Source organism: Clytia hemisphaerica, unplaced genomic scaffold (assembly GCF_902728285.1).
Source record: "Clytia hemisphaerica strain Z4C2 unplaced genomic scaffold, Clytia hemisphaerica genome assembly, whole genome shotgun sequence".
Lineage (NCBI taxonomy): Eukaryota > Metazoa > Cnidaria > Hydrozoa > Leptothecata > Clytiidae > Clytia > Clytia hemisphaerica.
Genome location: NW_027104192.1, coordinates 342329 through 369849, shown reverse-complemented (window position 1 = coordinate 369849; position 27521 = coordinate 342329). Strand labels below are relative to the sequence as shown.

General features: G+C 35.5%; 2 protein-coding genes across 2 annotated transcripts; one reads left to right on the top strand and one right to left on the bottom strand.

Annotated features, from left to right (window-relative positions):
* Positions 1-46: 46 nt before the first annotated feature.
* On the bottom strand, positions 47-10328 carry LOC136815141 (fanconi-associated nuclease 1-like). Its single transcript, XM_067071588.1, has 13 exons — positions 9670-10328; positions 8751-8952; positions 8414-8536; positions 6696-6924; positions 6174-6401; positions 5687-5848; positions 5251-5383; positions 4458-4567; positions 3613-3708; positions 2652-2750; positions 2118-2246; positions 1455-1560; positions 47-495 (listed from the first exon to the last, which is right to left on the bottom strand). Exons 1-13 carry the CDS (start codon positions 10175-10177, stop codon positions 452-454), a joined length of 2169 nt encoding a protein of 722 aa, XP_066927689.1. The 5' UTR covers positions 10178-10328; the 3' UTR covers positions 47-451.
* Positions 10329-20995: 10667 nt separating this feature from the next.
* Positions 20996-26898, top strand: LOC136815132 (heterogeneous nuclear ribonucleoprotein K-like). Its single transcript, XM_067071576.1, has 13 exons — positions 20996-21088; positions 21439-21533; positions 21658-21714; positions 22016-22059; positions 22764-22836; positions 23159-23293; positions 23485-23683; positions 24073-24230; positions 24494-24557; positions 24854-24915; positions 25181-25230; positions 25431-25550; positions 26522-26898. The coding sequence occupies exons 1-13, from the start codon at positions 21076-21078 to the stop codon at positions 26550-26552; spliced, it is 1101 nt and encodes a 366-aa protein (XP_066927677.1). The 5' UTR covers positions 20996-21075; the 3' UTR covers positions 26553-26898.
* Positions 26899-27521: the final 623 nt, after the last annotated feature.

Here is a 27521-nt window from a genome sequence, read left to right as displayed (position 1 = left end):
AATGGTGAAATCAAGAATATTTTAAGAATAATTTTTAGGCTTAAAACTAAAAAAAAAAACATCTGAAAAATTTTTGGGTGTTCTAATTGACCCATCAATCAAAAGAATTTCTATTAGTGTTGCGAAATTCTCAGAATTTCCCAAATTTTGGTGAAAATTGACTAAAGAATTTTGCAGGATCTAAGGGTCCTTAATAGTATAAAGCGTCAAAATATCGGTAGGTACGTTTTCAATTACTGGCTTGAAAATATCCGCTAGCTTCTAAAACCTAGTGATCTCAGAAATTAAAGGTAATGTGACCTCAAAGAATTTACCAATGTATGATACCTTCTTCCACTTTTTCACCTTTTCTTTGTAATATGAATTCCTATGTACAAAAAATCTCTTTTTTCATTACAAAAAATTAACAAAAACTAAAAAAATACTCCCTGTTTGTTACTTGGGAAGAAAATTAAACTTCTTGAGTAGCCACGAACTTTCGCTTCGATCCGATTCCTGGAAAAGATACAAGAGAACTTTGATATGAGAGACCATAATATCCAGGGAGACGGATAATTAGCCTGGTTAAACCAAGCCAGTTTTTACAAGGCCAAGATACGGCTGAGCAATATAGCCTTATCGGCGCTTTAATGACTTTCAAGATAGACGGAATATTTTAAGATTTTAAGTTTGCCTTACAACTTACCATCAGATTTTACCAAGTGACTTAATCAATCTGGCTTAGGTTTCTACGCTAAAGGATACTGGCTTTTTCACAGGAGTTTGAGCAGCGCATTCAATTGTCAGTAAGGTAAGTAAGGTTTTTCGTCTGAGACCAACAGTGGATTTACAGAGCAAATTATACAGAATTTCTAGATGGAAAAGCCTTCTTTTATATACTTTACTGAGACGGAAGAACTTTTAACATATTATTAGATATTACCTACTTGGAGATAAGCTTGAGAGTCAAAGTCGTGTAGAAATTAACAGAACTTAATCAAAAATATACGAACATTGAAATCACTAACGAAAAATCCATGGCGTCTAATCTAGGGAGGGGTTTATTTAAAGAATCCTGCATTTACTAAAAATAAAACAAAAAGAACAACAAATTTCAAAAAGAACGACAAATATCGCCATCCACAACCCCGTCCGAGAGTGACTGTACCACGTATTCATCCTTCATTGTTTATCACGGGAATTAACTACACATGGTTTAAAGAATGACAAATTACGCATGCGTGTTACAATGCAGGATTCTTTAGAGGAACAGACTGTAGGCCTAGTTATTCCAAGAGCCGTTTCATTCCTTTGAACAGAAATTTTGTTCAAAACTTTACTTTCCGTTCGACTTTTAAAGACGCTGATCTAAATGACGACGCTTCAAGGCTTCATTTTTAGAGTTCAGTTGAAGGTGCTTCAATTAATGACGACCCTTCAAGGCTTCATTTTTTGAGTTCAGTGGAAAGTCTTACCGGTCACGTGACAGACACTGACGTCAGCACCCAAGAATTGAAGAATGTCCAGCCAAACGATTTGTTTTGAAGATAACTTGTCCCCAGGCCCTTTTACTTCAATGATCTGTGAAAAAAGAGAACCCGTTGTGGACGAAAATATGTATATAGACTTTTCAAAAATTCAAAAATTGGCGAATGACCTCAGGCAAATTAAGGCACGTCCAAATTTACCTAATTTTTTTATCACCGTTTCCACTTGTCATAGCATATCACTTCATACATCGAAAGAAGCGTATTGGAGTGTAGATTACTGGAATTGCTGTGCCATAATTAGTTTTTTCACCCAAAAAAAGATATTAGACAAAAACCAAAAAATGCTGACGTCAGCAAAACTTGTTTTTTGAATAACTCCAGTTTGGCTTATGGTATAAACATGAAATTTGGACAAAAGTTGCATATCAATAATAGGAACATTTTTGCATAATTTTTATCAGCAAAATACGAAATTTTGCAATAAAGTGTCGACGTCAGCAAAATTTCAAAAAAACGTTTTTTCAAAATGATTCCTTTTTGACGTTTCGAATTTTGACGTCCACACTTGTTTTGGAACCGTTTCGTTTCGGAACGAAACGGAACCGTAACGTCTGAACATGGTCTGAATGAGGGAAGAGATTCACTAACCTTGCAGCTTTTTGTTTGCAAATTCCAAAGTATCAGGTCAGGAAATCCACTCATTCGACTTCTTAAATCTTTGGCATATACTTCACAGATGCCTCCCAACACCTTTGGTTTTAAACATAATGTTAGGTCCTGTAAAAAATAGAAAAGATTTTACGGTTAGTAGAAACTGTTTAAAAAACTCACTAGGATGTAAAGAAAGAAATCCTTAATTCATGATATGCATCATTGCAATGTCTTCTGATATTACATCACAGACCCAATAGCTGATTGGTTGTAAGTGACGTAAAATCAATCAATACGTCACTTGCAACCAATCAGCTGTTGGGTCCATGGAAGACATTGCAATGGTGCAAAATCATGAATAGAAATGTTTTTATAAAAGACAGAAGTTCTTGGCCATGCCGGATTATTTCAAATCTTCCTTGTGCCTTGATTCTTGGAAACTATACATTTTGGTTTTGTTTTTTATCTTGTTTGAAATCTTTATAAACAAAGATTCCTTCTTTCTAGTCTAAGTCTCTGTATGATACTCACAATAGCCTCTTGCACACTTGGGAATATGGACCAATTACAACAAGCCACATTTGATTGGTAATTTTCGTTCCATGATTTAGTTAACTTCTCTGCAATCTCCTGTAAAAAAGAATTATACTGTCAGTTTTAAAGATTTCTTTTACAGGGCGATTCAAAAGTTAACATTTCAGATATTTTGTGTCCTATTTCAAATGTCTTTTTCTTTAGAAACTTATCTATGCCTATACGTTTGAAGACTTGTTTAAATTTGAGTCATGCTCTGTGACCGGGTAGCTACAATCTAAGGGTAGTAGGTTCGATCCCCGGTCACCGCCAACTCAGCGGATGAGTAGCTTAGATTGGGTAATCTGATATAGGCGGTAAGAACTGGGAGCTGATAGTAGGCGTGGCGCTCCACCTCAGCATTCGATCTCCCAGTTCTAGCGCAAATAGAAAAGGGGATAGACTCCCTCACTCCCGGCTCCGCTGACAGCCACCAGATGAATATACTTACTTACTTACATGCTCTAAATGTAGGTTTATATCAACAAAGTTGGCTACTAAATACATATGCTTAATTTCTCTTGATGAAAATAAGTTCTGAAGAACAAATTAATTCCCATAGTAGGTAATTTTCATTTTAAGCCTACCTACCTGTTAAGTAGACAGGAGACCCGTCCTGTATTTTTATAATCTGATATATACAGGACGGGTACGAGCTGTGAGGCAGATTTCTGCCTCAAAAAATTTACAGTGGGAAATTCGAATTTAGCGCTGTCCTCACTTACTAAAATAAAATAAAAATTCGGAAGTTGGGTTTTCTCTAAGAAAGTGTGACCAGTGAAAGAACAACAGAATTTGAGTGGCTGTGTTTTCAACCGCCATTAGGATCTGGGAAATTCAAACCATGCTCTATATTTCGCCATCAGTATATAAAATAAGAAATCATAGATCTCAATATCATCATGGATCTCCAGGCTACCTGTTTAGTGGCAGTGTAAACGAAATGTAGTCTCTCATCCAAATCATCTTTTCGTTTGACGTAAAAATCATCAGTAAACATGTCCAATGGAGCATTCTGAAAAATAAAAGAGCAGTTTTTAACTTAATCTTAGTATCAGTCTTGGATTAATACTTTTTACAGAGTATAGACCTTTTCATAAATTCCGTCACGAACATCACTTGCCTCATTTTGAAATTATTACCAAAGTGATTAACTTCCAGCAGATTTTGTTGAAACTACTTTCTGTTCATAAAAAAATTATGTGATGTCTAAAGGGACATAGTCACCATGCCCGGGGGGGGCAGCTGGGCAAAAGGACCGACGGGTATGTGCGGGCACTAAGGGTGTCTTTTTCAAGGCACCTCAAATGCACTGTAAGGGTCGGAAAAACTAGAGATGCACTGTAAGGGTAGAAATTTCAGAAAATTTTTGAAAAATCTAGATATTTTGACCAAAAATGCTAGAATTTTGACCATTTTTTGCACGAAAGGGATCGAAAATTTGGGGGAAAATGCACTCTAAGGGTATGATTTTCACTGATTTTTGCTGCACTGTAAGGGTGCAATTTTAAAAGCCAATTTTTGGCCCGCACATACCGTCAGTCCGCAAACCCAGTGCCCCCCCCGGGTCACCATGGTAATTGTTTGAATACGAGGCAAGTGATGTTCGTGACGTAATTTATGAAAAGGTCTATTTACGAGAAGTTTGGCTCCCTGTAAGATAATGATTTCAATGGCTATTTGATTTGCCTAGACATATTTTTGTGGGCTATTACCTGTTATCTATTTACCCTGTTACCCTTTTTAAGAGGTTATCATGATTACCTGGTATTCACTAAGAAAGACGCCATCCACATTCATAAAAATGATGTCCCAAAACAAAAGAACATATAATGTCATCAATGTTGAACCTTCATGATGTAAGCCCACAAAACCTATCAAGAAGGAAAATAATAAATGACCTCTTCTAGAGACATGAAAGTTCCTGTTACTTTACTAAAACAACCCTTCTCACAGATCCGATAGGACAAGGTATTTTCAGCCAGTAGGGATAAAAATAACATAAAAAAGCTCGATGGGCATTGAAATTCCCATATTTTTTATGGCTGGGGATTTCAATTCTTTTGTTTTCAAGTCAGAAAATTCAAGGGAGATGGGAAAAAAGCATCATATTTTGTAGCGAGGATTGTTTTATTTGATTATTTTCAGTGGGGACAAAAATCGGAGGATAATTTTCCACCAGGGACGATAATTTGGACAATTTTCCAGTTGGAAGGATTCCCAGTGGGTCTGTGAGAAGGGGGTGTAGTAAACTGTTGCAAATTAAAAATCGATTAACACAGACCTGAATATGAGAAATTTGTTTCAAATACAGTACTAATAGAAATAAAACATGACAACAAAAGCTGAATGAAACATAAAACAAAGAAAACACTGACACCTTAAACAAATATCATTTTATACGCTAGATAGGTTAACTGCTTACAGATTTCAAAACTTTTGAATCATGTAGTTCGTCAAGGAGAATATAAAACAAAATGGCGGACTTGCTCAAAAGCTGAAAAACTTCCTATTATGGGATCCCTGATCCAGTCAAATAGTTAGAAATTAGTGATACCTTTAGCTTTGTAAGTCTCCAAAACAAGGTTTTCAACGTTTGACATTATATTACCACCTGAGCTACTTGGTGACATGAAGACAGCTCTGTGTGCAGAGGATGTGTCAAGGAGAGCAGTAGCTTTCAAAAGCTCCTGAAATAAACATTATGAATATACCTTTCAATCCTTAACGACGCATTACTTTCTGGTGAAGTCAAATAAAGTCAAAATTTGTTGTCTTTAAAATGTAAATGCAACTTCTTCAGGATTTTGACGTATTTCTTTAGTCCTCTTATTAACCCAGTCCTATCAAGGGTTGATAGGTGAATGAAAGCGAAGATTAAAAAAAGTTATTGAAAAATCTACAGCATCACAACAAAGTAAAAGACGAATGTAATATCATAAGATTTTCCTCAATAGTTAGGCAACCATTTCTCAAGTATTGATCATACTCACTATAGGAACCTTTTTGTAGTTTTCAAGTTCAAACATATTATCATCAGTGCCTTTCTTCTTTTTACTTTTCTTTTCCATTCGACTCAATCTTTGCTTGAATACATATAACCAATAACCTCGAACCATTGGTTCCTTGATTGCCTCTTCAACAGAAAGATGGGCCTTTTATATAAAAATAAAAAATCTTAGATCTGTAAAGTAATAGAATCATCAAAGCAAAAAGTATTCAAAGAGTTACTATCAGAGTACTAAGGTTTCAGACATCATTTTTCTTAGACAAAAATCAAATCATGTTCATATTAAACGAAAGCATATAAAGTGCTATGAGATAGCAGCAAACAGTAAAAATATTCAATGAGTTAGTATCAAAGTAGCAAGGTGATGGACATCATTTTACTTAGATAAAAGTCAAATCTTTTTAACGTATGTGCATGTGCAAGATCAGTTTTGTATGTTCATATTATACAAAAGCATATAAAAAACAAACCAATTCTAAGTTTTTTAGATGTTTTTCACAATCAATTATTTTTCGTTCCCACAGCTCCCCTCTATGTTTTGCATGAATCAAGGGTGAAGCCAAAACAAAGTCAATTAACTCCACAGCCTCTTTATATTTCTTCAATTTTTCCAACACTGTGACAGAACTTCGACAAATGCGCAGGAAAATGTAATAAGCAGTGTAACGCTTCAAATGTCCTGGTAAATCCTCCCGGCACTAGTAGAAAAGACTAAGGATAAGATGAAATGAAAACTTTTTAAATATATCATATACTGTACAAAAATCAATTTGAAATTATGTTACTAGGCCAGAACATTTGAAATAATTTTGAACATTGAGGGGATCCATTTTTATATGAATCCGTTAATTTAGAGTACATATATCAGTAACATACAAACTAATTGTTAAAACCATTTTAAAAGAATAAATAAACTTTAATCAGAGGCAATTATGAATTAAAAAAATGCACCTTATAGTTTAGGGAAACAAATCTTTTAAGAAAATAGTTACATGAATATTGGAATCCTTCAGCTTCTTAAATGCTTTTGCATATAGAACAAAAGCATCTTCAAATGAATTACTTTCAACCAAAATATTGAATTCGTCTGAAAGGTTCACAGCTTCAGTGTAATATGTAAAACTCTCCCTGGATTGGAAAATTGATTTCAGGTAACTGTTGTCGCACACTTCATATTTGGTATAAATGATTTGTTTGATTTTCACTTGAAGCAAATGATACCTTGAAGAGAAAGATTGAAAAAGATTATTAAATTAATAGGCAGGCAAATTTCCAGGCCATTTCTGCTACCGGATAACGGTGGCAGAAACTCAATCTTTGCTTGAATTTTTGTACATGAGCCATGAGAATTATGACAAAAATTTGATGTCCTAGGCCCTTATTTAAAACAGAAAAAGCTGGGTTGATTATTTTGTTTTTCGAACTGAATTCAAACTTAATCTTTGAAATAAAAACGGTAGCAACTCAAAACCCTGGAAATTTGCCTGGGTGAAACAACATGGAATCCAGTTACTGTTTTCAAAATATATCACCCCCTTTATTTTAATTGCTTTTAATTTATGTGCTTTTAAAGGGATGATCAGATGGTTTGAGATGTTTGGCACACATAAACACTTTTGAGGTCCTAAGTAATACAAGTATTTTTGTGTAACTATTTTCCGTAGTCAAGATATCACAATTTCAAATTTCTGAAAATGGGTACTCACACAGATCTTACATCAAAATTCTATGAACAAATATTTTGATTTTGGCAAATATTTTGGCAAAAATATTTTAGAGTTTTGCTCAGGACAATAGAATAGAATTCCACATACCTCGGGTGAGTTAGGGCGTGTCTAGATTTTAAAAAATCACAAATCCCGAATCCGCGACCAATAGCACCCATTCTCAGGGATTCACTTATGGATTTTTAGATGACCTATACCTTAAAGTTTCAGGACCTGGTGTTACGTAATTAAATATTAACCAAAAAATTAATTATTAAAGAAAGTGTGAATTGTGACGTCATCAAATTATGACGTCAACATAAATTGTAAATTAGCTGTAACTCTATAAGTACATGTCAAATCTTTGTCAAATTTGGACCAAAGACGCATCTTAATGGTGCCAAACTTTTCAATGAAAATTTTTTTGAAGATTTTGATGACGTCAGCAAAAAATGCAAAAAATCGAAAGATGCAATTTTTTTGCTGACGTCATCAAATTTTTCCAAAAATTTTTTTTCAAAAAGTTACATTTTAGTTAGATGCATCTTTGGTTCAAATTTGGGAAAGATTTGACATGTATTTTTTATATTTTAGCGATTATACGATTCATGACGTCACCAAATTCGATCAAATTATGACGTCATGATTACAATTTCTTTAATAATTAATTTTTAGGTTAATATTTAATTACGTAACAACCGGGCCCTGAAACCTTAAGGTATAGAGGTACTTTAGAGCCCTAAGTGGATCTCTGAATCTGGCTGCTATTGGTAGCGAAAACTTAGGGTAAACTGTTAGGTTTTTGAGACTTGCCCTAAGTCACTCGAGACCTCAAACCATCTGATTTTAAGTTATTTCTGTAAACAAAACATACTATAAAAAGCACATCACTCTCCTTAATTTAATGTCCAAGAGACATCTCTAAACATTCAAATTTAAGAAATAAAGTGAATGAAATTTAAAGGAATTTGTGTTTTTTGTATTTTAATTTAATCTTAACTTACAAAATATTATTGTTGTCTGAAGCAAATAATGAGATGAACATCTGAAATAATGTCAACATCCTTGAAAAAATAGCAGAATGTGACTGTTCTATCAGCACACATTTTCCAAGCATCTTCTTTGCTCTAGGAAGAAAAAGAAAAAAGCAGTTATAAAAATCATCTAGACAAGAAAATAGTTGCTTCCTTTTTACAGAAGAATCTTTTCTCTCTTTTTTTTCAATTTAATTTCTGAATAGCTAATTTATGGCATGACAGAATAAAAGCAAAAGAATTCGGAGTAAAAGAATTAACACGTGCTAGTCTCAAGATAACTGGCTGCTTTTGTAAAAAAATATACTTCTTTATGACTATATCCTCCATGGATCCAAATAGTGTCTTTTGTTTCTTGCAATTTTTTTGTAAAGTCTCCTTGATTTCTGATTTACTCAAATTGTTTTTGCCCATTTTAAAGTCGGCTATTAAACTCCTCGCTTCAGCCAAGGACAACAGATTGATAATTTCATCCAACTTCTTCAGTGATGTCTCGTTTTGGAGAAAACCTTCAAAAAATAAGATTAATAGGGTTATTTAAGCTGGGAGCAAACCATAAAACAATGTTCTTCAAACATTGTGACATTTCATGTTTGAAATCAATGTTTGACGGTCAAAAATCGTATCTTTTTAACAGAAAAATCCAAAGATATGTTTCAAACAATGTTTGAACAAGTTCATAACTTTTCTTGGGGTTTCCCTAGAAGGAAGACATTGCATTGCTAATCCAACATCAAATATGACTTTGAACAACAAAAAATAAAAAGAAGCCGATCTACTACAAAAAAATATTTTCAAAATTGTGATGCAACAAAATGAATTTTTGAAACAATGTTGGAGAATGCCGCGCAAACCATTCAACAAGAAAGTTCAAATGTTTGAAGAGCCATGTTTTATGGTTTGCTCCCAGCTTTAGGGTTACTTTACTCAAAAATGCGGGAATTTCAAAATAAGATCTACTTGTGTAACTTATGGCATATCCAAAAAGGACATAAGTTTGGCGCTGAAAATTCAAGGCCTTAGACATGGTCATTTGTACGTCAAAAGAAGCATATTATGATGTAAATTTTAGAACTGACAGTTAATAACATTAATTTTTTGTCTTTTTTAAGGAAATTAGGGAAAAAATATGTTTGATGATGTCATAAAACTTATCAAAATATCATGTAAGATTACCAGATAATCACTTTTTAAAGTTTGTGAAGTTTGAAAAATCATAATATCACCTTCATTTGTTAACAATTTAAGACAGTTGGGATTGTTTATATTGTCATATTTGATCTTTTCTTCTTTTATCCAAGTGTGTTTTCTTTGAAATAGACGGACATAAAGTTCTTGGCAGTCCGGCGAGAGTTCCTTAAATGTTCTGAATGTATTCTTCTCAGTGTCATTGAAACAAACATCAAAAACGTCTGGTTGATTTTTTATCTTTTGAAGAATGAGATTGAAGAATTCAACATGATAAGATTGATTGTTTGATCTTATTGAGAATTCTTCCTCTTCATCAATATTAGTATCATCTTTTTTAGGACTTTGCTCAGTCTGAACATCAGGATTCGATTCTTGTATTGTTCCTGATCTTTCTGAATCTGAAGGCAAATCATCAAATAGCTTCTCAAACTTACTGTCTTTTAAAAATCCAAACCTCACAAAAGGATTTATTTCCTTTCTCCAAATATTGATAGAATAGGATGCTTCAAGCTCACTCGTCAAATCTATAAAATTACTGCTCATGTTGGCTTTGATGCAATTCTTCTTGATGCTGGAGTGTGTTTGTTAAAGCTTAAAGATAAAAAAGAAAGAAAAAAGTAGCTCAAGGCTTCACCACCATCATGCTTTTTACCATGTGCTTACCATGCATGTTTGTTTACATTCAGTGGAAATCCCGAAATTATAACTCCGAAATTAACAAAGGATTTCCCGATTGTCCCGATATTAAACAGCCCATAATGCATTGCGCTTCGCAGGTATCCTTGCTGAGGGAAAATGTTATATCGGATGGCCAAAAGTCACCTCACCTTCTTTTTTTTTCTTTCCTATCTCTTATCCTATTTTTCTCTTTTCTGACTGTCTGAGTTTCTGAGACTTAATTCCTCATTTCTGACTGAGTTTTCATACCTGTCAATCATTTGTCCATCAATTTCGACCTGTCTAATTTTCGCACCGAGTGGGATTCGAACCACCACCAAAGAAAGACCTTCGGATTCGGAAGCCAGCGCTCTATCCGTTGAGCCATCGCCGCACAGCAAAACCACGCAATTCATAACATATTATACCGAACTGGCAAAAGACGGGGGTAATATTATTATAATATGGGTAACAGTACCCCTTTTTTAAACCTGACTGAAATTCGAGCCGTTACTAGCAACCCTGCGGGGCCCAAGGCGCCGAGTATGCACCCGGCACAGTGACAAGCCGTTACTAGCAACCCTGACCCTACCTAACCCCCGGAAAAGTGACTATCAGCGATCCGTGGATAAAAAAATAAAATTAAAAAATGAAAGTGACTATTGGCCATCCGATATAAGAGCATCCCTTGCTGAGCTTGCTGCTGCTGCTGGTGGCTGTCTGTCTCAAGGTCTGTCTGTTTGCTGTTTGCATTTTCTGGTATGTAAGATTCCCTTTTTACTTTGGCATTTGGGCTATCACACACATCCACACAAGGGTATTAAACTTTTCCGGGGGTCTGATACTTACTTACATTTGATGGGTTTCTTGAGTCAAATCTGATGATTCACCATTTCTCTCACATGTTTGAATCCGCTTTCCTGTAGGGATAATGATTCGGGAACAGTGGTTCCTCCGGCAGTGTGGAAAGAAAAAGGTCAAGTTGTCTTTTAAATTTAATTTATGTGCAGTTTGTGATATTACAAATGTAGAATGGGAGAGAATTGAAAAGCTTCAAAGGTCCTTTTCTTCTTTCAGATAATGAGCCTCTTCAAATGTTTTTGTCCTTAGAATTTACTTCCTTAAGGTGGCATTTTCGTCGGAGCCTCTGGTTTCTGTAGCAGGTGATACCCCTTTCTATTTCTATTTCTATTCCAGACGTAATTAATCGAACCAATCAAACGGTATTTTTAATCAAGCTTTGTCGAACTTAATCAAACCTTATTGGCCGACTAAGTTCGGTTGTCGAACTTTAATCGAATACTCACAAATTTCTCAAAATACAAAGTTCGATTAAGTTCGATTACTGAAATCGAACTTAATCGAACTGTGTCAAGTTTAATCAAATTAAAATTTGAGAAAACCCGAGTAACTGAAGACCGCTCCACTTGCGTGTAATTCGATCGCACTTTTTGCCGGCCTTTGACGACACTTTGAGGAATTTTGAAGCACCCCCGCTGGTGCAGGCGTGTACCCTCACATCCCCATGACCAATGGGTACCGATCAAACTCCCCGGAACCCTGGCCGGGACCCCCAGGGGCCGTCCAAGGTGGTACCCAAATGAAGTCATTTTTTCCCAATTTTGACCAATTTTCAAGCCTTTTAAAGGCTTCGGATGACTGATGGAGGGTGCTGGCATTTTTGGCAATTTTTGCCGGCTTTTGACAACACTTTCAGGAACTTTGAAGGACCCCTAAGTAACGGTGCAGACGTGTACCCTCACATTCCCCTGACCAGTTGGCACCAATCGGGCTGTCGACGGTAGTATCCAAAGGAGGTCATATTTTGTTGTCGAACTTTTTCGAACGGAGTTTTTTGTCGAATTTGTCGAATCTTTCTTGTTGTCAAACTTTATCGAACAGAGTTTTTTGTCGAATTTGTTGAACATTTCTCGTTGTCGAACTTTGTCGAACTTTGTCAAACTTAATATGTTTTGTCGAACTTAATCGAATACTCACAATTTTAGCGACTTTTGAAAAGTTTGATTAAAGAAATTAATCGAACTTTTGTCGTTCGATTGAGTTCGACAAAGTTTGATTAGTTTGGTAATCGAACAACTGTTCGATTAATTACGTCTGGTCTATTCCATAATTTACAGGAGGTTTTACAAAACCTATTCCCACAAATATTATCTAGAAAAGAATGGGCCATTCCAGAATTTGTCTGTAACAGGGGGCAGACGACACAGGATTTCCAAGGGTAAAATTTTTCACCAAAATTCGAAATTTCCAAGGCGAGAGAATAAGATGAATTTCCAAGGCAATTGAATATAAAAAAGGCAGAAAAGAGTGGAATTTCAGATTTTGCAAAAAAACATGGATTTTTATCGCAATTTCCGACCACCACTGGAAAAGAAAAATTATTTCTGAGGCTAGAAAAAATTAAAAAATGCACGTCGTCCGACGGGGGTAACAAAAACTTTCTGGAATGGCCCAATTTACATGGGATCATCCCCCCCCCCCAGGAAGATGGGGGGATTCAGATTTTGGTGCCAGGGGGGAAGTGAAAATTTCAAGCTTGATGGGGGGAGAAAGGCGAATAGGGGGTATATTCAGTCCTCTACCTAGTGGGGGGAGTAATAGGATAAATACAGACCTTCCTGGTGTGTTTGGGCATTCAGGCTTATGAGACTGTCTTTCTAGGGATTTTGAGAGTCTTTTTTTTGACAGCGGAATAGTTGAAGAAAGTCTTCATTTAATTGAACTGAATTAGTATTTCCAACAATGCTATTACTATTCCAGGCATTGAAATAAGGGATAGAAAGTGCATCGAATTTTTTTGATAGGCATGATTTTGTATCTTAAAATGGATAAATTTTCAATTTTTAGCTTGTAAGTAATCCAAAAACGCATCGCGAATTGCAAAATGTGATACGCTAATTCGATCCCTGTATTCCAATCAATATCTCGGAGGTTGAAATCACCTGCTAACCAAATAGTGTTGTTTGTTCTCAGAGTGGTTGAAATTTGGAGAATATTTTTCTAAGATATACCAAGTATAGATGATTTGGTATCTTTCCCTACGCCTTTCCAGACTGTGTAGTTTTAGAGTTTTTAGTTTCTCCCAATAGTTCAGATTTTGTTCAGTAAAGAAGATATTTCATTTAAGAATGATTTTTGAAGCTGTTCTAGCCGTTGCATTTGGTGTCTCTTGGATGGTGTGAACAGTAATCAATGTGACACCCAGGGCTGCAAATAAGCGTCGGTCATCGGTCAATGTCCGACTGAAAAAGCTATTTGACCAACTGAAAATCTTTTGTGTCGGTCATGATGTCCGAATGAAAAAAGGAATAAACCATTAACTTGAGAGTTGAAAATAAATCTCTTACACCCCTTACTCTTACTTAGCCTATTCTTTTAATACTCGCTTCCTTTGTAGCTTTCAGGGTGTTATAAGTTAACTTTTATCGACTTGCTTTCTTCGTAACTCTTTTTAAGGGTGTTTCTAAATTACTTTTGTCAACTTGCTTTCTTCGTAACCTTCTTTGTTTCTAAGATCACTTTTATCAATTTGCTTTCTTTGTAACTTCCAAGGGTGTTTCAAAGTTAAACTTTTATCGACTCGCTTTCTTCGTAACTTTCAAGAGTGTTTCTAAGATCACTTTTATCAATTCGCTTTCTTCATAACTTTCAAGAGTGTTTCTAAGATCACTTTTATCAACTCGCTTACTTCATAACTTTCAAGAGTGTTTCTAAGTTAACTTTTATCAACTTGCTTTCTTCGTAACTTCCAAGGGTGTTTCTAAGATCACTGTTATCAATTCGCTTTCTTCGTAACTTTCAAGGGTGTTTCAAAGTTAAACTTTTATCGACTCGCTTTCTTCGTAACTTCCAAGGGTGTTTCTAAGATCACTTTTATCAAATCAATTTCTCTGTTATATACAGTAACAAACTGTTCAAAGGTAACTTTTATTTTTCCTACTCGCTTTCTTCGTAACTTTAAAAAAAAAATATACACTGAATGACCGACAGGATTTTGAGTTTGACCGACAGGATTTCATTTCTGTCGGACATGATGTCCGATTGTCTAAAAATATTTATTTGCAGCCCTGGACACCTGCGTTTGCGTAGGGTAAAATGGCGAAATGCAAAAATGGACTTAGGCAAATTTTTTTTGAAAATTACCCTACAACTACAAGATTTGACTATATCTTTTTTATTCTATGAAGCTATTACTTTCAAATGAAAAATATATTGACAATGAATGCGTAAGCTTTCTAGAAATCCAAACATGAATTGCATAGCTATTACCAAAAAATAGCACTTTAGGATCAGAAACAGTCAAAACCCAGCTTTTTCCAATTTTCATCATGTTGCAGGAATTTATTCCTTGTTTGTTTTGATCTAAAATTTTCAGTAGAGATGGCCAACATGGTTCCCTTGCTCATATCAAGGTGGCGCGGGACGGGTGGGGTAAGAGAATTAAGTTTCTAAGTAAAATCTTAATTATCACCCAAAAAATGCCTTTTTTGTCCATATCTTTTAAATAAATAGTCCCAGCCTTATGCCGCCTTCAGTAAAGCTTCCTACACCTTTTGTCCTTCAGAAAAACCAAAAATATTGGCCTTAAAATCGTTTGCTTTCAGTTCCTGTAGCCAGTAGTGTGACCCCCTGTATTTCTTTTTTATTTCGCGCGGGTTTTTCAATAGAGACATCACATGACTCAAATCCCGCGTCTTATTGGGCTAGAGAAAGCGAAAGTGAAATTGCGCAATCTGATTGGATGAAAAAATTTCCATGTGAACTGACACGAAAAATATTTCTCATTCTAAAACAAGCATGCTTTTTGCCTTGGACAAAAGGTTGTAAATTCTGGTTGATATTTTAAGGTTTTATCTTATCTTATCTCATTTATATTAATTATTAGAGGCTTCTTCAAAAATCAGTTCAATTTCTCTAAAATTAACTTGTCTGTTGTTCAAAAGATTGTTTCTCAGCTTGCTAACAATAAGGCAACAGGATGGTATCCCAGCGCGGGCACTCAAAGCTGGCTCGCCAATTCTTTCTTTTTATCTAACTCATCTTTTTAACATTTCTCTGTCTTCTGGCTGTGTTCCTAAATCATGGAAGAAAAAAAGGGTGACACCAGTCTTTAAGAAGGGCAATACGGATGATGTTAACAACTATCGTCCAATTTCTATACTACCTATCGCTATGAAAGTGTTTGAAAAAGTTTTGCATTACCAGGTCTCTGATTTTCTAGATTCATCTAAGATACTTTCATCATCGCAAAGTGGCTTCAGGCATGGTCATTCTACCGACACTGCTGTCATTTGCGTTTCAGATTTTATCCTTAAAGAATTAGGAAAGGTAAATATGTCGGAGCTGTACTCGTTGATCTCAAAAAGGCTTTTGACACTGTAGACCACCGAATACTCCTAAAGAAGCTTTTCTGTTACGGATTTTGGGATGTCTCCCTTGAATGGTTTCAATCGTATCTTAGTGACAGACTCCAGTGCACCCTTCTTGAAAACACCATGTCTGATTTATCAAAAGAAAATCCTTTTGATGTTCCCCAAGGATCACTACTAGGACATCTTCTGTTCTTACTGTATATAAATGATATAGGAGATTGCATTAAATCTTTTTACCATCTCTATGCTGACGACACAATAATCATCAAGAGTGCTGACGACCCTGACTTATTACGCTCTGGTCTGATGCGTCAACTCTCAGATCTTGGATGTAAACTCTCAGTTAACACCTCTAAAACTGAAGTCATCTTCTTCGATAGATCCAAGAAATTTGAGGAATGCAAGTCTGTTCCTCCTCTCAGATTTCTAGGTGATGCTATAGACTCTAAAAAGGAGGTGAAATATCTTGGTGTCGTCTTTGACGAGAACATGACCTGGGATGAGCAGGCTAAAAGGGTCCGAAGCAAAGCTTATCTTGCCTTAAACAGGATAAAACGGATTTCATCTTCTAACAGATGATACTAAAAAGCTATTAACCAACGCTCTTGTCATGCCTCATGTCAATTACTGTTCCAACTCTTGGAGTGCTATGTCAGCTGCAAATCGGAATAAATTCGAATCTTTAATGCGTAACGTTAATAGACTAGCTCCTCTAAACAGAACTTTCCAACAAATGGCAGAGATTAACAAAGCCATTATGATGTTCAAAGGCATTCACAAAATTGCACCGAGCTACCTCTGTAACGAGGTGAATCTCGTCAGTGGCAGACATCGGAGAACAAGGTTTGCTGCTGAAAACAATGTTGTGGTGCCTTTATCTAAGACTCGTTTCACTGATCGAACATTTATTAATTCTGGCTCTTTATTATGGAATAGCCTCCCAACTGAAATCAAAACTACCAAATCAATATTCCAGTTCAGAAATTCAATTAAAAAACACTTCCTCGACTAATCAAACCGGGTTGTTATATTTCTTAGCCTGTTCTTTTTTCTAGTTCTTGTTCTTGTTACTTTTACTGTTCTTGACCCCTTCCCCCAAAGTGGCCACTGGGTGAGACAATTTTCAAACTGCCTAAAAGTTTGAAAATTATTCCATAGCCCTGCATAGCCAGCCACTATAAATATGTTTTATTATTATTATTATTATTATTCAATGTTTGTGGAAGGTAAGTCTATAAAAGTTATTTGTTTTTTTGTTGGAAAAAAGTGTTGAAAAAAGCATTTTTTGTGATCAAGGTTTGTTTTTCTTCGCAAATTGTTGCCTTCAATCTTAGATAGATGAACGAGTATTTCAATGATAGTTATGATTTATTCATTACAGTTTTGGATTAGCTTTGATAGAGAAAAAAATAGTTTTTCATTGGCCAGCGCGCTGCCTTTTTCTTCAAACTTTCGTTTGGATTAACAATATCAATGCAGGTATGAACAAACTCAATGTTGGTGCAAATAGACAAAAATTCAACGATGACGGGTGGGAAGGCAAGGAGATCAACATGATGGGGTGGACATGATTGGAGAAAATTGTTTTTTCAAAGAGTTAAAAGTTTGTTTTGAAAAATTTTGGCCGATAAGAGCAAGGGGGGAGGGGGTCTGAAGCTTATCGACCCAATGTCATTAAAAAATTTGATAGTTATATCAAAATCTGCATAAAAATCTGATTACCTTGTGGCGCTCCTTCGCAGACTGTTTATTTGTTTTCCATTTTGACTATCAAAAGTTACTGCCAATTATATCTGGATAGACTTTAAGTGAAAATTGACCGCTAAAATCAAGAACTCTCTGGTGGGAACAGATTTTGAAAGCCAATGAATTTTTATTCCGTACATTAGAAAGCTGATTTGGATTTCAAAAACTTTTTGTAGGGAATCAGAAAAAATCAAATTGAGTCTCATAAAATCTCTCCAAAAATCTCTCCAAAAATCTCTAGCATCTCCTGTAGAGGGCAAACTTTGCGTAATCTGGGCTTGGAAGCACTTTAAGCTATCTCCTGATGGTCCTTGTGACTTTTTTTAAGCAAACTTTTAACCTGGAGTGGCTTACTGGTGGGTTTTCGCCGCAAAAATAACATTTTCAGGATTTCTATCTTTGAGTAACTGTCAAAAATGGCTGAAAAAATGGCAAGGCAGATCTGGAGCAAAATTCAAGATGGCTTATCTTTTCGCAGCAACAACAAATTTTTTGAAACTTTCAGTACTATAAGGCTTCCTTAATATAATATAATCCAGTTTATAGCCTCAAAAAATCTCAGTGGGTATTGGTTTTTTTCCTCTTAAAATGCTAAATTATGTCCACTTAAGGGCTCTAAAGGTTAATTCTTGTCAAAATATTGGTTGATCTTCTCTAGCCAACTAATCATTGTCATTAAGGGAACAACTGCAAAAAATTTCAGGTCATTTCCATCAACAGATGACATTTTATGACAGTTTATTTATTATTAAGGACAGAATATGTAAAAAAATGAGACTGGCATCTGGCCTTTCCTATCATTCCAGGGCCTATATTTTCAGGAAAAGCCTGAACCTTTCATAGTTTGGTGAATACTCATCAAATATAAGCAGGTTACTTCAACTAAATGGGTTTAAAGGAATAGTGTATTGCTACGCAAATCAAAATATTATGGTCACGTGTCTGGAATTTGATTGGTCGAGCGCGATAAAAGTTTACAATTTGATTGGTCGAACGGGATTTCACTTTCGTTTTCGTAATGTAAACAAACCGAAAAATACTTTGCGACAAAAAAGTTGGGAGGGGAATGAAAAATCTTTCGTGTAATTTCTTCTGTCTTGTATCATACTTATATGAAGGAAATTTTCTGTTTTGCTATGCCAAAATTGATTCACAAATGTAAATACTACACAAGAGTTTTTCTATACACAAAGAGATAGTGAGATGAGAAGATATAAACAGTTCTTTTTTGTTTTCCTGTGTTCTTTGTGTTTCATCAAGAGCAGATGAACAAAATAACAAATAGTAAATAATGCATAAAACATTTTTTGAAAAAAATAACATCACATTACAAAATTCCTGTATATATACATTTGGATTTTGAAACTTGAAAACTATATAAGTATTTACAAATTCTTTATGGCTTCACTTTTATCAAGAGTGATGCAAAAGTATTTGAATAATAATATGACCTCCTCTTTGAAGTTGCCTTCCAAAATATTTCTTTCCATTCAAAAAAAAATTCTCAATTAAAGCACCCTCAGAGTTTTTCACACAGTAGCACTTCATAGGGAAAAAAGTTACCTAGAAAATAAAGTTTTATCAAAACTGTTGGTGAAAAAATACTTCCTTTTTTTAGCAGAAAATGTTTTAATATCTTAAAATTTTATCATTGAGTATATGTATTTATCGTCACTTCATACAACACCAGTCACAATATTCCACAATCACTCAAGTTAACAACGTAAATAAAATGTAAACAGTTCTTCTTACAGCAGCATATCCATACCACTGTAAAAAATGCAGCTATATCCATCCATAACAAAACAAACTGGTACATGAAAAATATGTTCAACTGTTCCCAAATCATAGCATGTACGAGGACTTTCAAAAAGGATGCAGAGATATGTAGCTTCAGAGTCGAACCATGCCAGAAGCACAAGAAGACAAAGTGGTTTGATCTTAATTTTCAATGATAGTTACAGGATTTTAAATTTAATCAAATCAATGTGTCCTGCTGCTACTTCCTCAACATTATTTCATAAAATTCCAAATCAGTACAATATGATGCTCAGAACCAGAGTTTTTCGTTCATCGTAGAGTTACTTTTCACTTCATTTTATTTGGTTCGTGCAAAATCTCACGATACAGTGCTTTTATTATCGAGAAAATAATATCCGCGTTCCATGATTCTATCGAAGTATTCTGAAGTTATGTAGACTACAGTCTCCAGAGTTGATTTTTCAAGTCATTGGATGAACAAAAATGTCCCATATTTTGAAGTACGAACCATGAAAATCTTCTTTGAACAAGACTTTCTTGTCTTGATGAGTTTCATTCACTTCTCAGATCCATATATGCACACTTTCGAGAGAAAATAGAAATCTTTTTCTCCTCTTGAGTGTTCAAAATTGACTACATTGTTATTTAACTGAAAGCAAGAGAAGAGATAGTTCTGTATAAATTGGTTACTGTAGCAAAAGAATTCAATCTTGATATTAAATATCTTCTTGTATCTTCAGCATCATAGAAAAATAAACATTGAAACTTTGCACAAAGATAGTTGAATAAAAACACTTTATGATTTTGGTGCTTTACCTATTTGCTTGACACTTAAAAGTTTCACATTAAAAATCATATCCAGCTGAATCTCGAGCATCACTGAAAAATATGCTTTGAAACTTTCCATAATGATAGTTCAATAATAATATGACCTATTTCAGTTAATATTAACACTGCTCAGCCACAAAATGATCAATAAAGATCTCGTAAACATTACAGTTTTTCTCAATAAAGATTTTCCAGTCGCCATTTTCTTCTAGCTCGTTTTTTGAGCAAGACTAGAATCTCGTTCGGTTTTCTCGCGCCCTTGACGGGAAATACTCACTCGGGTAGTTTTACTTTTTGCGGGAAAAACATGAGCGAGTTTCTTTGCTGTCGAGTTCAACTGTAGCAATACACTATTCCTTTAACAGTACTTGAATCTTATTCAAAAAACTTTTTAAACTCATTCAGAAATCCTACTTTGACAATAATTTCTAAGTTCTAGTGTCTTGATTAGCTTTAAGCTGTCCAACATTTCTTGACCAGAACATTTAAAAACGCATTGTTTGCAGTATCTCAATGATCACCCTAGTATGTTGCTTGGTTAAGAATCAACAAGTAAGGCTGTTAGTGTACGCTAATATATTATGTAATGTCTCACTTGGCGCAGTAGTGTAGTGGTTATCAATCTTGACTGCCGTCCAGGAGGTCGGGGTTTGATTCTCGCTCGGTGCTGTGATTCACTTGGCAAGTGAATGTACCTTCGCCCGGGCCAACCCATGCCATGTGAGGGGAATTGGGTAGACAGAAACTCAAGAAGCCTGTCAGTGACTGTGCTAGGTATCGATTCCACAATCCATCGTGGATGAGGTTGGAGTGCGCTGGCCTTGTTCCCAAGTGGTTCACGCTAGACTTAACGCGCTCGATCCAAAAACTGTGTGTCAGTGTCTCGCAAGCTGGTCGCAGTATAAACCATTGCGTAGAAGGTTCTAATGAGACAACTCCTAGACCGCTCAATACAGAACCGGGTGTCCTCTGCAAAGAGCAGCCAGTCATTATCAATGTCTCACTTTCATTTTCAGTGAACAAATAAACTGAATACTCTAGATTTATTACACAAGCATGAGTGGACAAGGTAAGTTTAGTTTTTGTGCAATCAAAACATTAGCTTTTCAATTTGCTAAATAAGATGGAAAATAAGGTTATAAAGCTTTGGTTGGTAAATTATAGTTTGATACCCAGTCGATCTTGAGATATTGTGGGTTTTTTCAGGGATGGGAAAAAGATCATGCTTTAAACAAGTCTAAGTCCAAGCATTTGAAGAAACTATTCGCAAATTATTGGTCAATTTAAATTTGAAGAACTTTCATAAGTTTAATAGCTTTCATGCCAAAATTTGGTTATAAGATAATTCTTCACAACTTTAACCATGTTCTTTACTTTTTCCTAATTTACTGAAACAGTAATCCTTAACTTATTACTTAGGACAAAAACGAGGAAATCAAGGAGGAGGTAGTGATGGTGGCGGTAAAAAGATGAGAGCTGATTCAATCACTTTACGCTTTTTATTACAAAGTAAAGTAAGTGTCATTTTAGGCTTCATTTCTTATCCGAATGCAGATTAAAGTCATTTGAATGTCCTGAAATTTTGCACTTTAAGCCATTAGCCAAAGTATTTTGATAAGGATTTTTTTCTTTTTATAGCATGCTGGTGGAATTATTGGCAAAGGAGGACAAACAATCAAAAGACTGAGATCAGAGGTTAGTTATGCTAACTAGGGTGTACTCTTTTTGGAAAACTATTGTCTTTATACTCTTGTGGGTCAATTGTCCCTTTCATTCCTTGATTTGTTACGGAGAATTTGTGATTCTTGAATGTGTTACATAATTTTTAAAGCAATTGAAATATTTTCCAGTCTGTTTCGTATGTTAACTGTGTTTTGTTTTCCTTTTCCCTTATCGCAACCTCACTCCTTCCAATCCATACTACCCAATGATGATTACCCCGATATGTTGCTGGCTCCCTCCTTCCTGTTGCTACTATATTTTCCTAACAATATAGTACAATGCCACGGTCAGTGTCCCTGATACCAACGCACCGGAGCGGTAGGTTCCCATCACTTCCCATTTCATTCCTTCAGGCTGCATCATAGGGTAGCTTATGTCGGGGGAAAAAGGAAATTGTTATCACTGCTGCATTCTGTCACAACCCTCCTCTCAAAGAAACTAGAGGAAAGCTCAGGTATTTGCAACAAACACAGATTTATTTAAGAACTATGGTACTAGACAAATTCTTCAGTTATATAAACACAATGTTCCTATCATGTTAAAGGGGGCTGTGTCAGTCACTTACAAATAGTTTCTTTAAGTTATGATGCAGCCTGATTTTCATAAACTCTAAACCTTTTTTACAAAATTTGATAAAAAGTTTGGGTTTGCTAGCTTTTGACCAGGTTCTGGCAAAAACCTGGAAAAGTCAATTTTAAACATAAACGCTTTATTCTTGGGGGTTAGTTAACCTTTTTGCACCATGCAAAACAACAAATTTAAATTGGCGGGAGAAAATGTTACTTTAGTTTAAATATTTTTTAAAATTTTCGGTTGGGCCAGTTGAAATGTAAGCTTCGCTTTCCTGGGGCTCAACTTCCTATTTGGAATATGTTGTTTGATTAGAAGAAAACTTTCTAGCAGCTAGAGAAACAGTTTAGCAAAAGTGTGCAGTCATGACATGACTAAAGTGACCAAAAAATAGTTAGTTTCAGACAAGAACATAGTAAATCATGACTGAAATCATGCTTCATATTTTTCAGGGTTTTGTCAATTGCAGCATCACAAGAAAGTGCAATCAGTGTTTTGCGTGAATGTTTACCATTGTGTCATGAGGTAAGTTATATCTGGTCAGATATTGTGCTGTTTGCACCTTTTTGACCGTAGCCGCCATTGCTACCATCCTAAAACTGTACTGTCTTTTGTGAACCTAAAGAAAATAGAAAAAAGTGTAAAAAAATGATTGCATTGAGTTTAGGATGGTAAATTAAATAAAAAAAGTGGCACACGCCTGACCGTGCAACTATGGTTGAAAAGGTGTATTGATTTTGATTAAATTTCTTTTTTGCTAAAATCCTAACTTGATCTTAAATGGTGTAATTTTAGGGATACTTTGAAGTTTCAGTTTCGATAGTTAGTTTTTCCTTCTTGTTTTCAGCCACCATACCCAATCACTGGAAATAGTGAAGGAAACAGTGGTGGTAATAATCTTGAAGTCAACTTTCTCGTCCACTCAAGTCAAGTCGGAGGAGTCATTGGGCGGGCTGGTAGCAACATCAAAGAGCTCAGAGAGGTAGGGCATCTCAAGCCAAAATTTTCTCTTCTTTATTTGAATGTGTCTAATGGTTTTGCAAAGATTGAACTCCTGCAATGTTCTTACAGGTTCCTGACCCAAATTCTGTTTGAACAGGTATGGAATCCAGAGAAATTTTTTGTTTTCAAGTCAAAACCTTTCTGATTTCAAAACTTAAACTTTTTCTTCAGACAACTGGTACAAGTATTAAAGTTTTCCAAGAGTGCTTACCAAATTCAACAGAACGTGTTGTAGCCATCGGAGCACCAAATGAAGATGGTATTATCGATGTCATCCATCGTGTCCTGGCCATCATGCAAGAACAACCAATCAAAGGAAACATTGCTTTATATGACCCTTCCATGGAACCTTGGGATCAAGGTCAGCAAGGTAGGGAGAGATGTCTTTTAAAACCTTCTCCATTAAATTTATTATAATCATCAGCTTTGTTGTTGATACTTGTCTGGAATTAAAATAATATGTTAACTTATTTACGAAAATAAAGCTTTGTGATCTTTTCTTCAACATATTTGGATAAAATGAGGGTTTCAAATGGGCCAGACAAGTAGCCTGATTAGGGTTGCTTAACCTGAAATTTGTGATTGTATCTGTATCTGTAGGAATAGATTGTTTTCATTGTTTTCGGAAGACTAATATGATAGCGTTGTACATCAAAAAATGATAAAACAGTTTACTATCAAGAAATAATAAAACACAAAAATTCTACTCAATGTTTTCAGGGTACTGTTTTTTTTTTTAATGTATTGATCGATTTATAGGTGGATATGGAGGCGGTCAAATGCATGGCGGTCGTGGTGGTGGCCGCGGTGGTATGAGAGGAGGACGTGGTGGTGGTCGAGGTGGAGGCCGTGGAGGTTTCAATAACCAACAAGGAGGCTTCAATAATCAACAAGGTGGCTTCAATGGACCTCCACAAGTAAGTCCATTTTACTTTGAATTAATAAACAAAAGGGCCTCTTTGCCTGCATTTTCACATAATGTTAATATGATAAAGAAACAACAGTCCTTAGCCTTCCTTAGCTTGCAGCAGGCTATTTCTTATCTCTTATGAAGAATCTACGTTTCCAGTTTACTATTTCCCATAATTTCCTACAAAAGATCAATTACTTTGCTGAAATTTCTTTTTTCTTTGATCGCTCGAGTATCTTGACACATTCTTCACTCTACCCTATATTTCAGGATCAAGGTAGTTTCGGTGGATTTGGTGGTGGACAGCAAGACTTTGGAGGAGACTTTAATCAAGGTAGTTTTACTAATATTTCCAAAAAATTTTATTCAGGCTCAATTGGATTATACTAGCAAGAGCTTTCAAATAAAAAAAATGAATTACAGTAAATAGAAATGGTCATGTCTCCATTTTGTTAATAAAACAAATCCTGTCTGTCAAATAACATCCGCTGGCAGTTCTGGTTGGGCCAGTCTTTGATCATAGAAGCAATAAAAAGATCCATAGATGATAGTCAAGTATATCTTCCTAGATTGCAATTCTCGTAAAACCTGCGGTACAAGCTGATTCAAATTCTTTCTTCACGTAAACAGGTGACGGTGGAAATTATGGTAAAGGAAACGTTGAGACGACTCAAGTCACCATTCCTAATGATGTACGTATTTTTTTTTGCCTTTTAATTGTTTTGATTCACCCTTAGTCATGGTGAAACACTCAACTGTATGTGGTGTTGATAATTAATTTATAGGCCCTATTTACGTCGACCCTAATTTAGCGCCAGTCCTTATTTTTCCATTTTTAGCCCGGCCCTAATTTAATTCCACTTCCTTACGCTGGCCCTATTTACGTCAGCGACAAAAAATAACACCATAAAAAAACACAAAGAATGAAAAAACTCAATTAAACTCATCAATTTTTAGCTTGCTGGTGCCATTATTGGTAAAGGAGGAGAAAGAATCAGGAATATCAGGTAATTTGTTTGAGTTTTTAAAGTAGTTTAACAAAGGGTTATCTTGTAATGTTCTTTGTTGATGTCTAATGCCTTTTACTCCAGTTAATTGTTTTGCCCTTTCAACACTACTTTCATTGTTATTTTTTCTCTAGTTAGTGAGGGGAAAAATTTGTATCTAAGCTACCTAGCTACATTTTTTTTGAATTGCTATTTTCCAGACAAAGATCAGGAGCAGACATCAAGATTCAAGACCCATTACCAGGAAAAGCTGATCGTGTCATCACCATCGCTGGAAATACAGAACAAATCCAATACGGTCAATTCCTAATGCAGCAGAGGTACCTTAACCTTTATGTGATAAAATCTCCTTTCATAGTTCCCAAAGTTTCTCAGCCTTACTTCCAATATGAGAGAAATTTCCTCTTGCTGTGGCATAGTGGTCGCTGACCTTGGTTACTGCACAGGCAATTGAGGTTCGATTCCCACTCGCAGCGGTTCACTTGGCAAGTGAACAAACCTTTTCCCAGGTCAACCCATGCTATGTTAGGGGAATTGGGTAGCCAGTCCAAGGTGCTGACTTTTTGATTGCGTCTATAAATGCGAAAATTGGTCTTAGAGCCTCCTGCAACTCAACCAGAAAGAAATGCTTGCATCTTATAAGAACATGAAAGTCTATCTCTCCCTACCACTTCATTTGACCTGGCCATTACTTGGTAGGTAATGGTCTCATAAACCTATTTCCAAGTACTCTATATCCTGGCCTTAAACTTTCCAAACATTATTTCTTCTATATTTCTGTCCTACCTTTCACGTACTCAGTCCCAAATACTAGCACTGGCCATGAAGGGCTTCATTCCTCCCAATGACACGGGCTTGAAAGAAAACTCACCCTACCCACTAACAAGTACTAATTTTAAGCTACTAGGTACTTGTTTTGCCTACCCCTATCTCAGAAAGTCCCATAGTACTACAAGGTTGTTAAATCTTTTAAAGCATAATGTCATTTGTTACAACAGACCTATGAACAACTTGTATCCCCTCTCACAATCTCATGGCTATGAGCGTATAACACCCTTTAACTATGTCTGAATAGTTTATTCATTGAATGAAAGTCTTTATCCCTACCGGTCTAAACTCTTGTTCCCACGCAATGGAAACGCTAGTACCCTTGACCCACTACCTGACCCTACCTGACCCAAATTTCATAACAGTTTCACATAGCTTTTCATGTCAAAAATCATACCATCGCGAGACTATGTCCATTAGTAGACAACTTTAAACATAAAACGCAACAATTTCTTTTTTGCAGCGTTCGCCAGTTTTCTGGAAAACAATCATAGAACACTTGTGAATACACACACAATGAATTAAATGTGTGTCTGAGTGAAGAGATGTTTTGGATTTTTAGTGAACTTTTTAAAAACGTAGAGAAAGATGTAAATATATGCAAGGTGAAACGAAAGGGAGACATTATTTTGATGGAGTATTTCGCTCTTGGACAACGTTCTATCGAAGAATTCACACACTGCACAGATGGGATGAATTCACAGATTTTGACAGACGAACCGTCGTTTTTTATGTCGATAGGATATAAATTTTCCTTTGATTGACCCTAGAGTAATCAATTTTATTTTGTAAACTAGTAAAATTTATCAAGGAAAAGATTTGAAAAATTGAAAGTCAGTATGTCTGAAACCTCTCGATTTTTTTCTTCTGAACCATGAACAATCGATACCGACTTTGAGATACATTTCGAACTATGTCAGAAAAAACTTTTTTTTAAAGACTTACTTTTGGGTACCTCATAGGCGTCCCCCCTAATTAATTTTTTGAATATTTACCACCCAGGACATTCTTATTCCAACCCCCCCCCCTTATTAATTTTAGGGAAAATATTTTTGAAAGTTCCCACTCTTGCACTAATTCTGCTGTATTAGCCTCCTTTTCAAAAATTCTCCATCCAGGATTTTTTTATTCCAACCCCGCTTATTAAGTTTTGAGAATTTTTCCACTCACCCCGCTAAAATTTCTTAAGTTGTCTTTTTCTGTATAACATTGTTTAACCTTACACTAATTTATGTTATCTCAGCTGGATGTGATCATGGTTTATGTAACATCAATTAAATAGATCAATCTGCAAGCTCAAGTCTTTCAATTGGATTTCGTTATCTTACCAGTTATATAACCCATCGATAATCGATAACCTCATTCAGAGGATTATTACTCATTTCATGGTTGTCTGGGTCTGGGTACTGCAAATACAGTTGCTGTATCTGACTTTTCAGAGGCCCCACAGCAGACCTTCAATT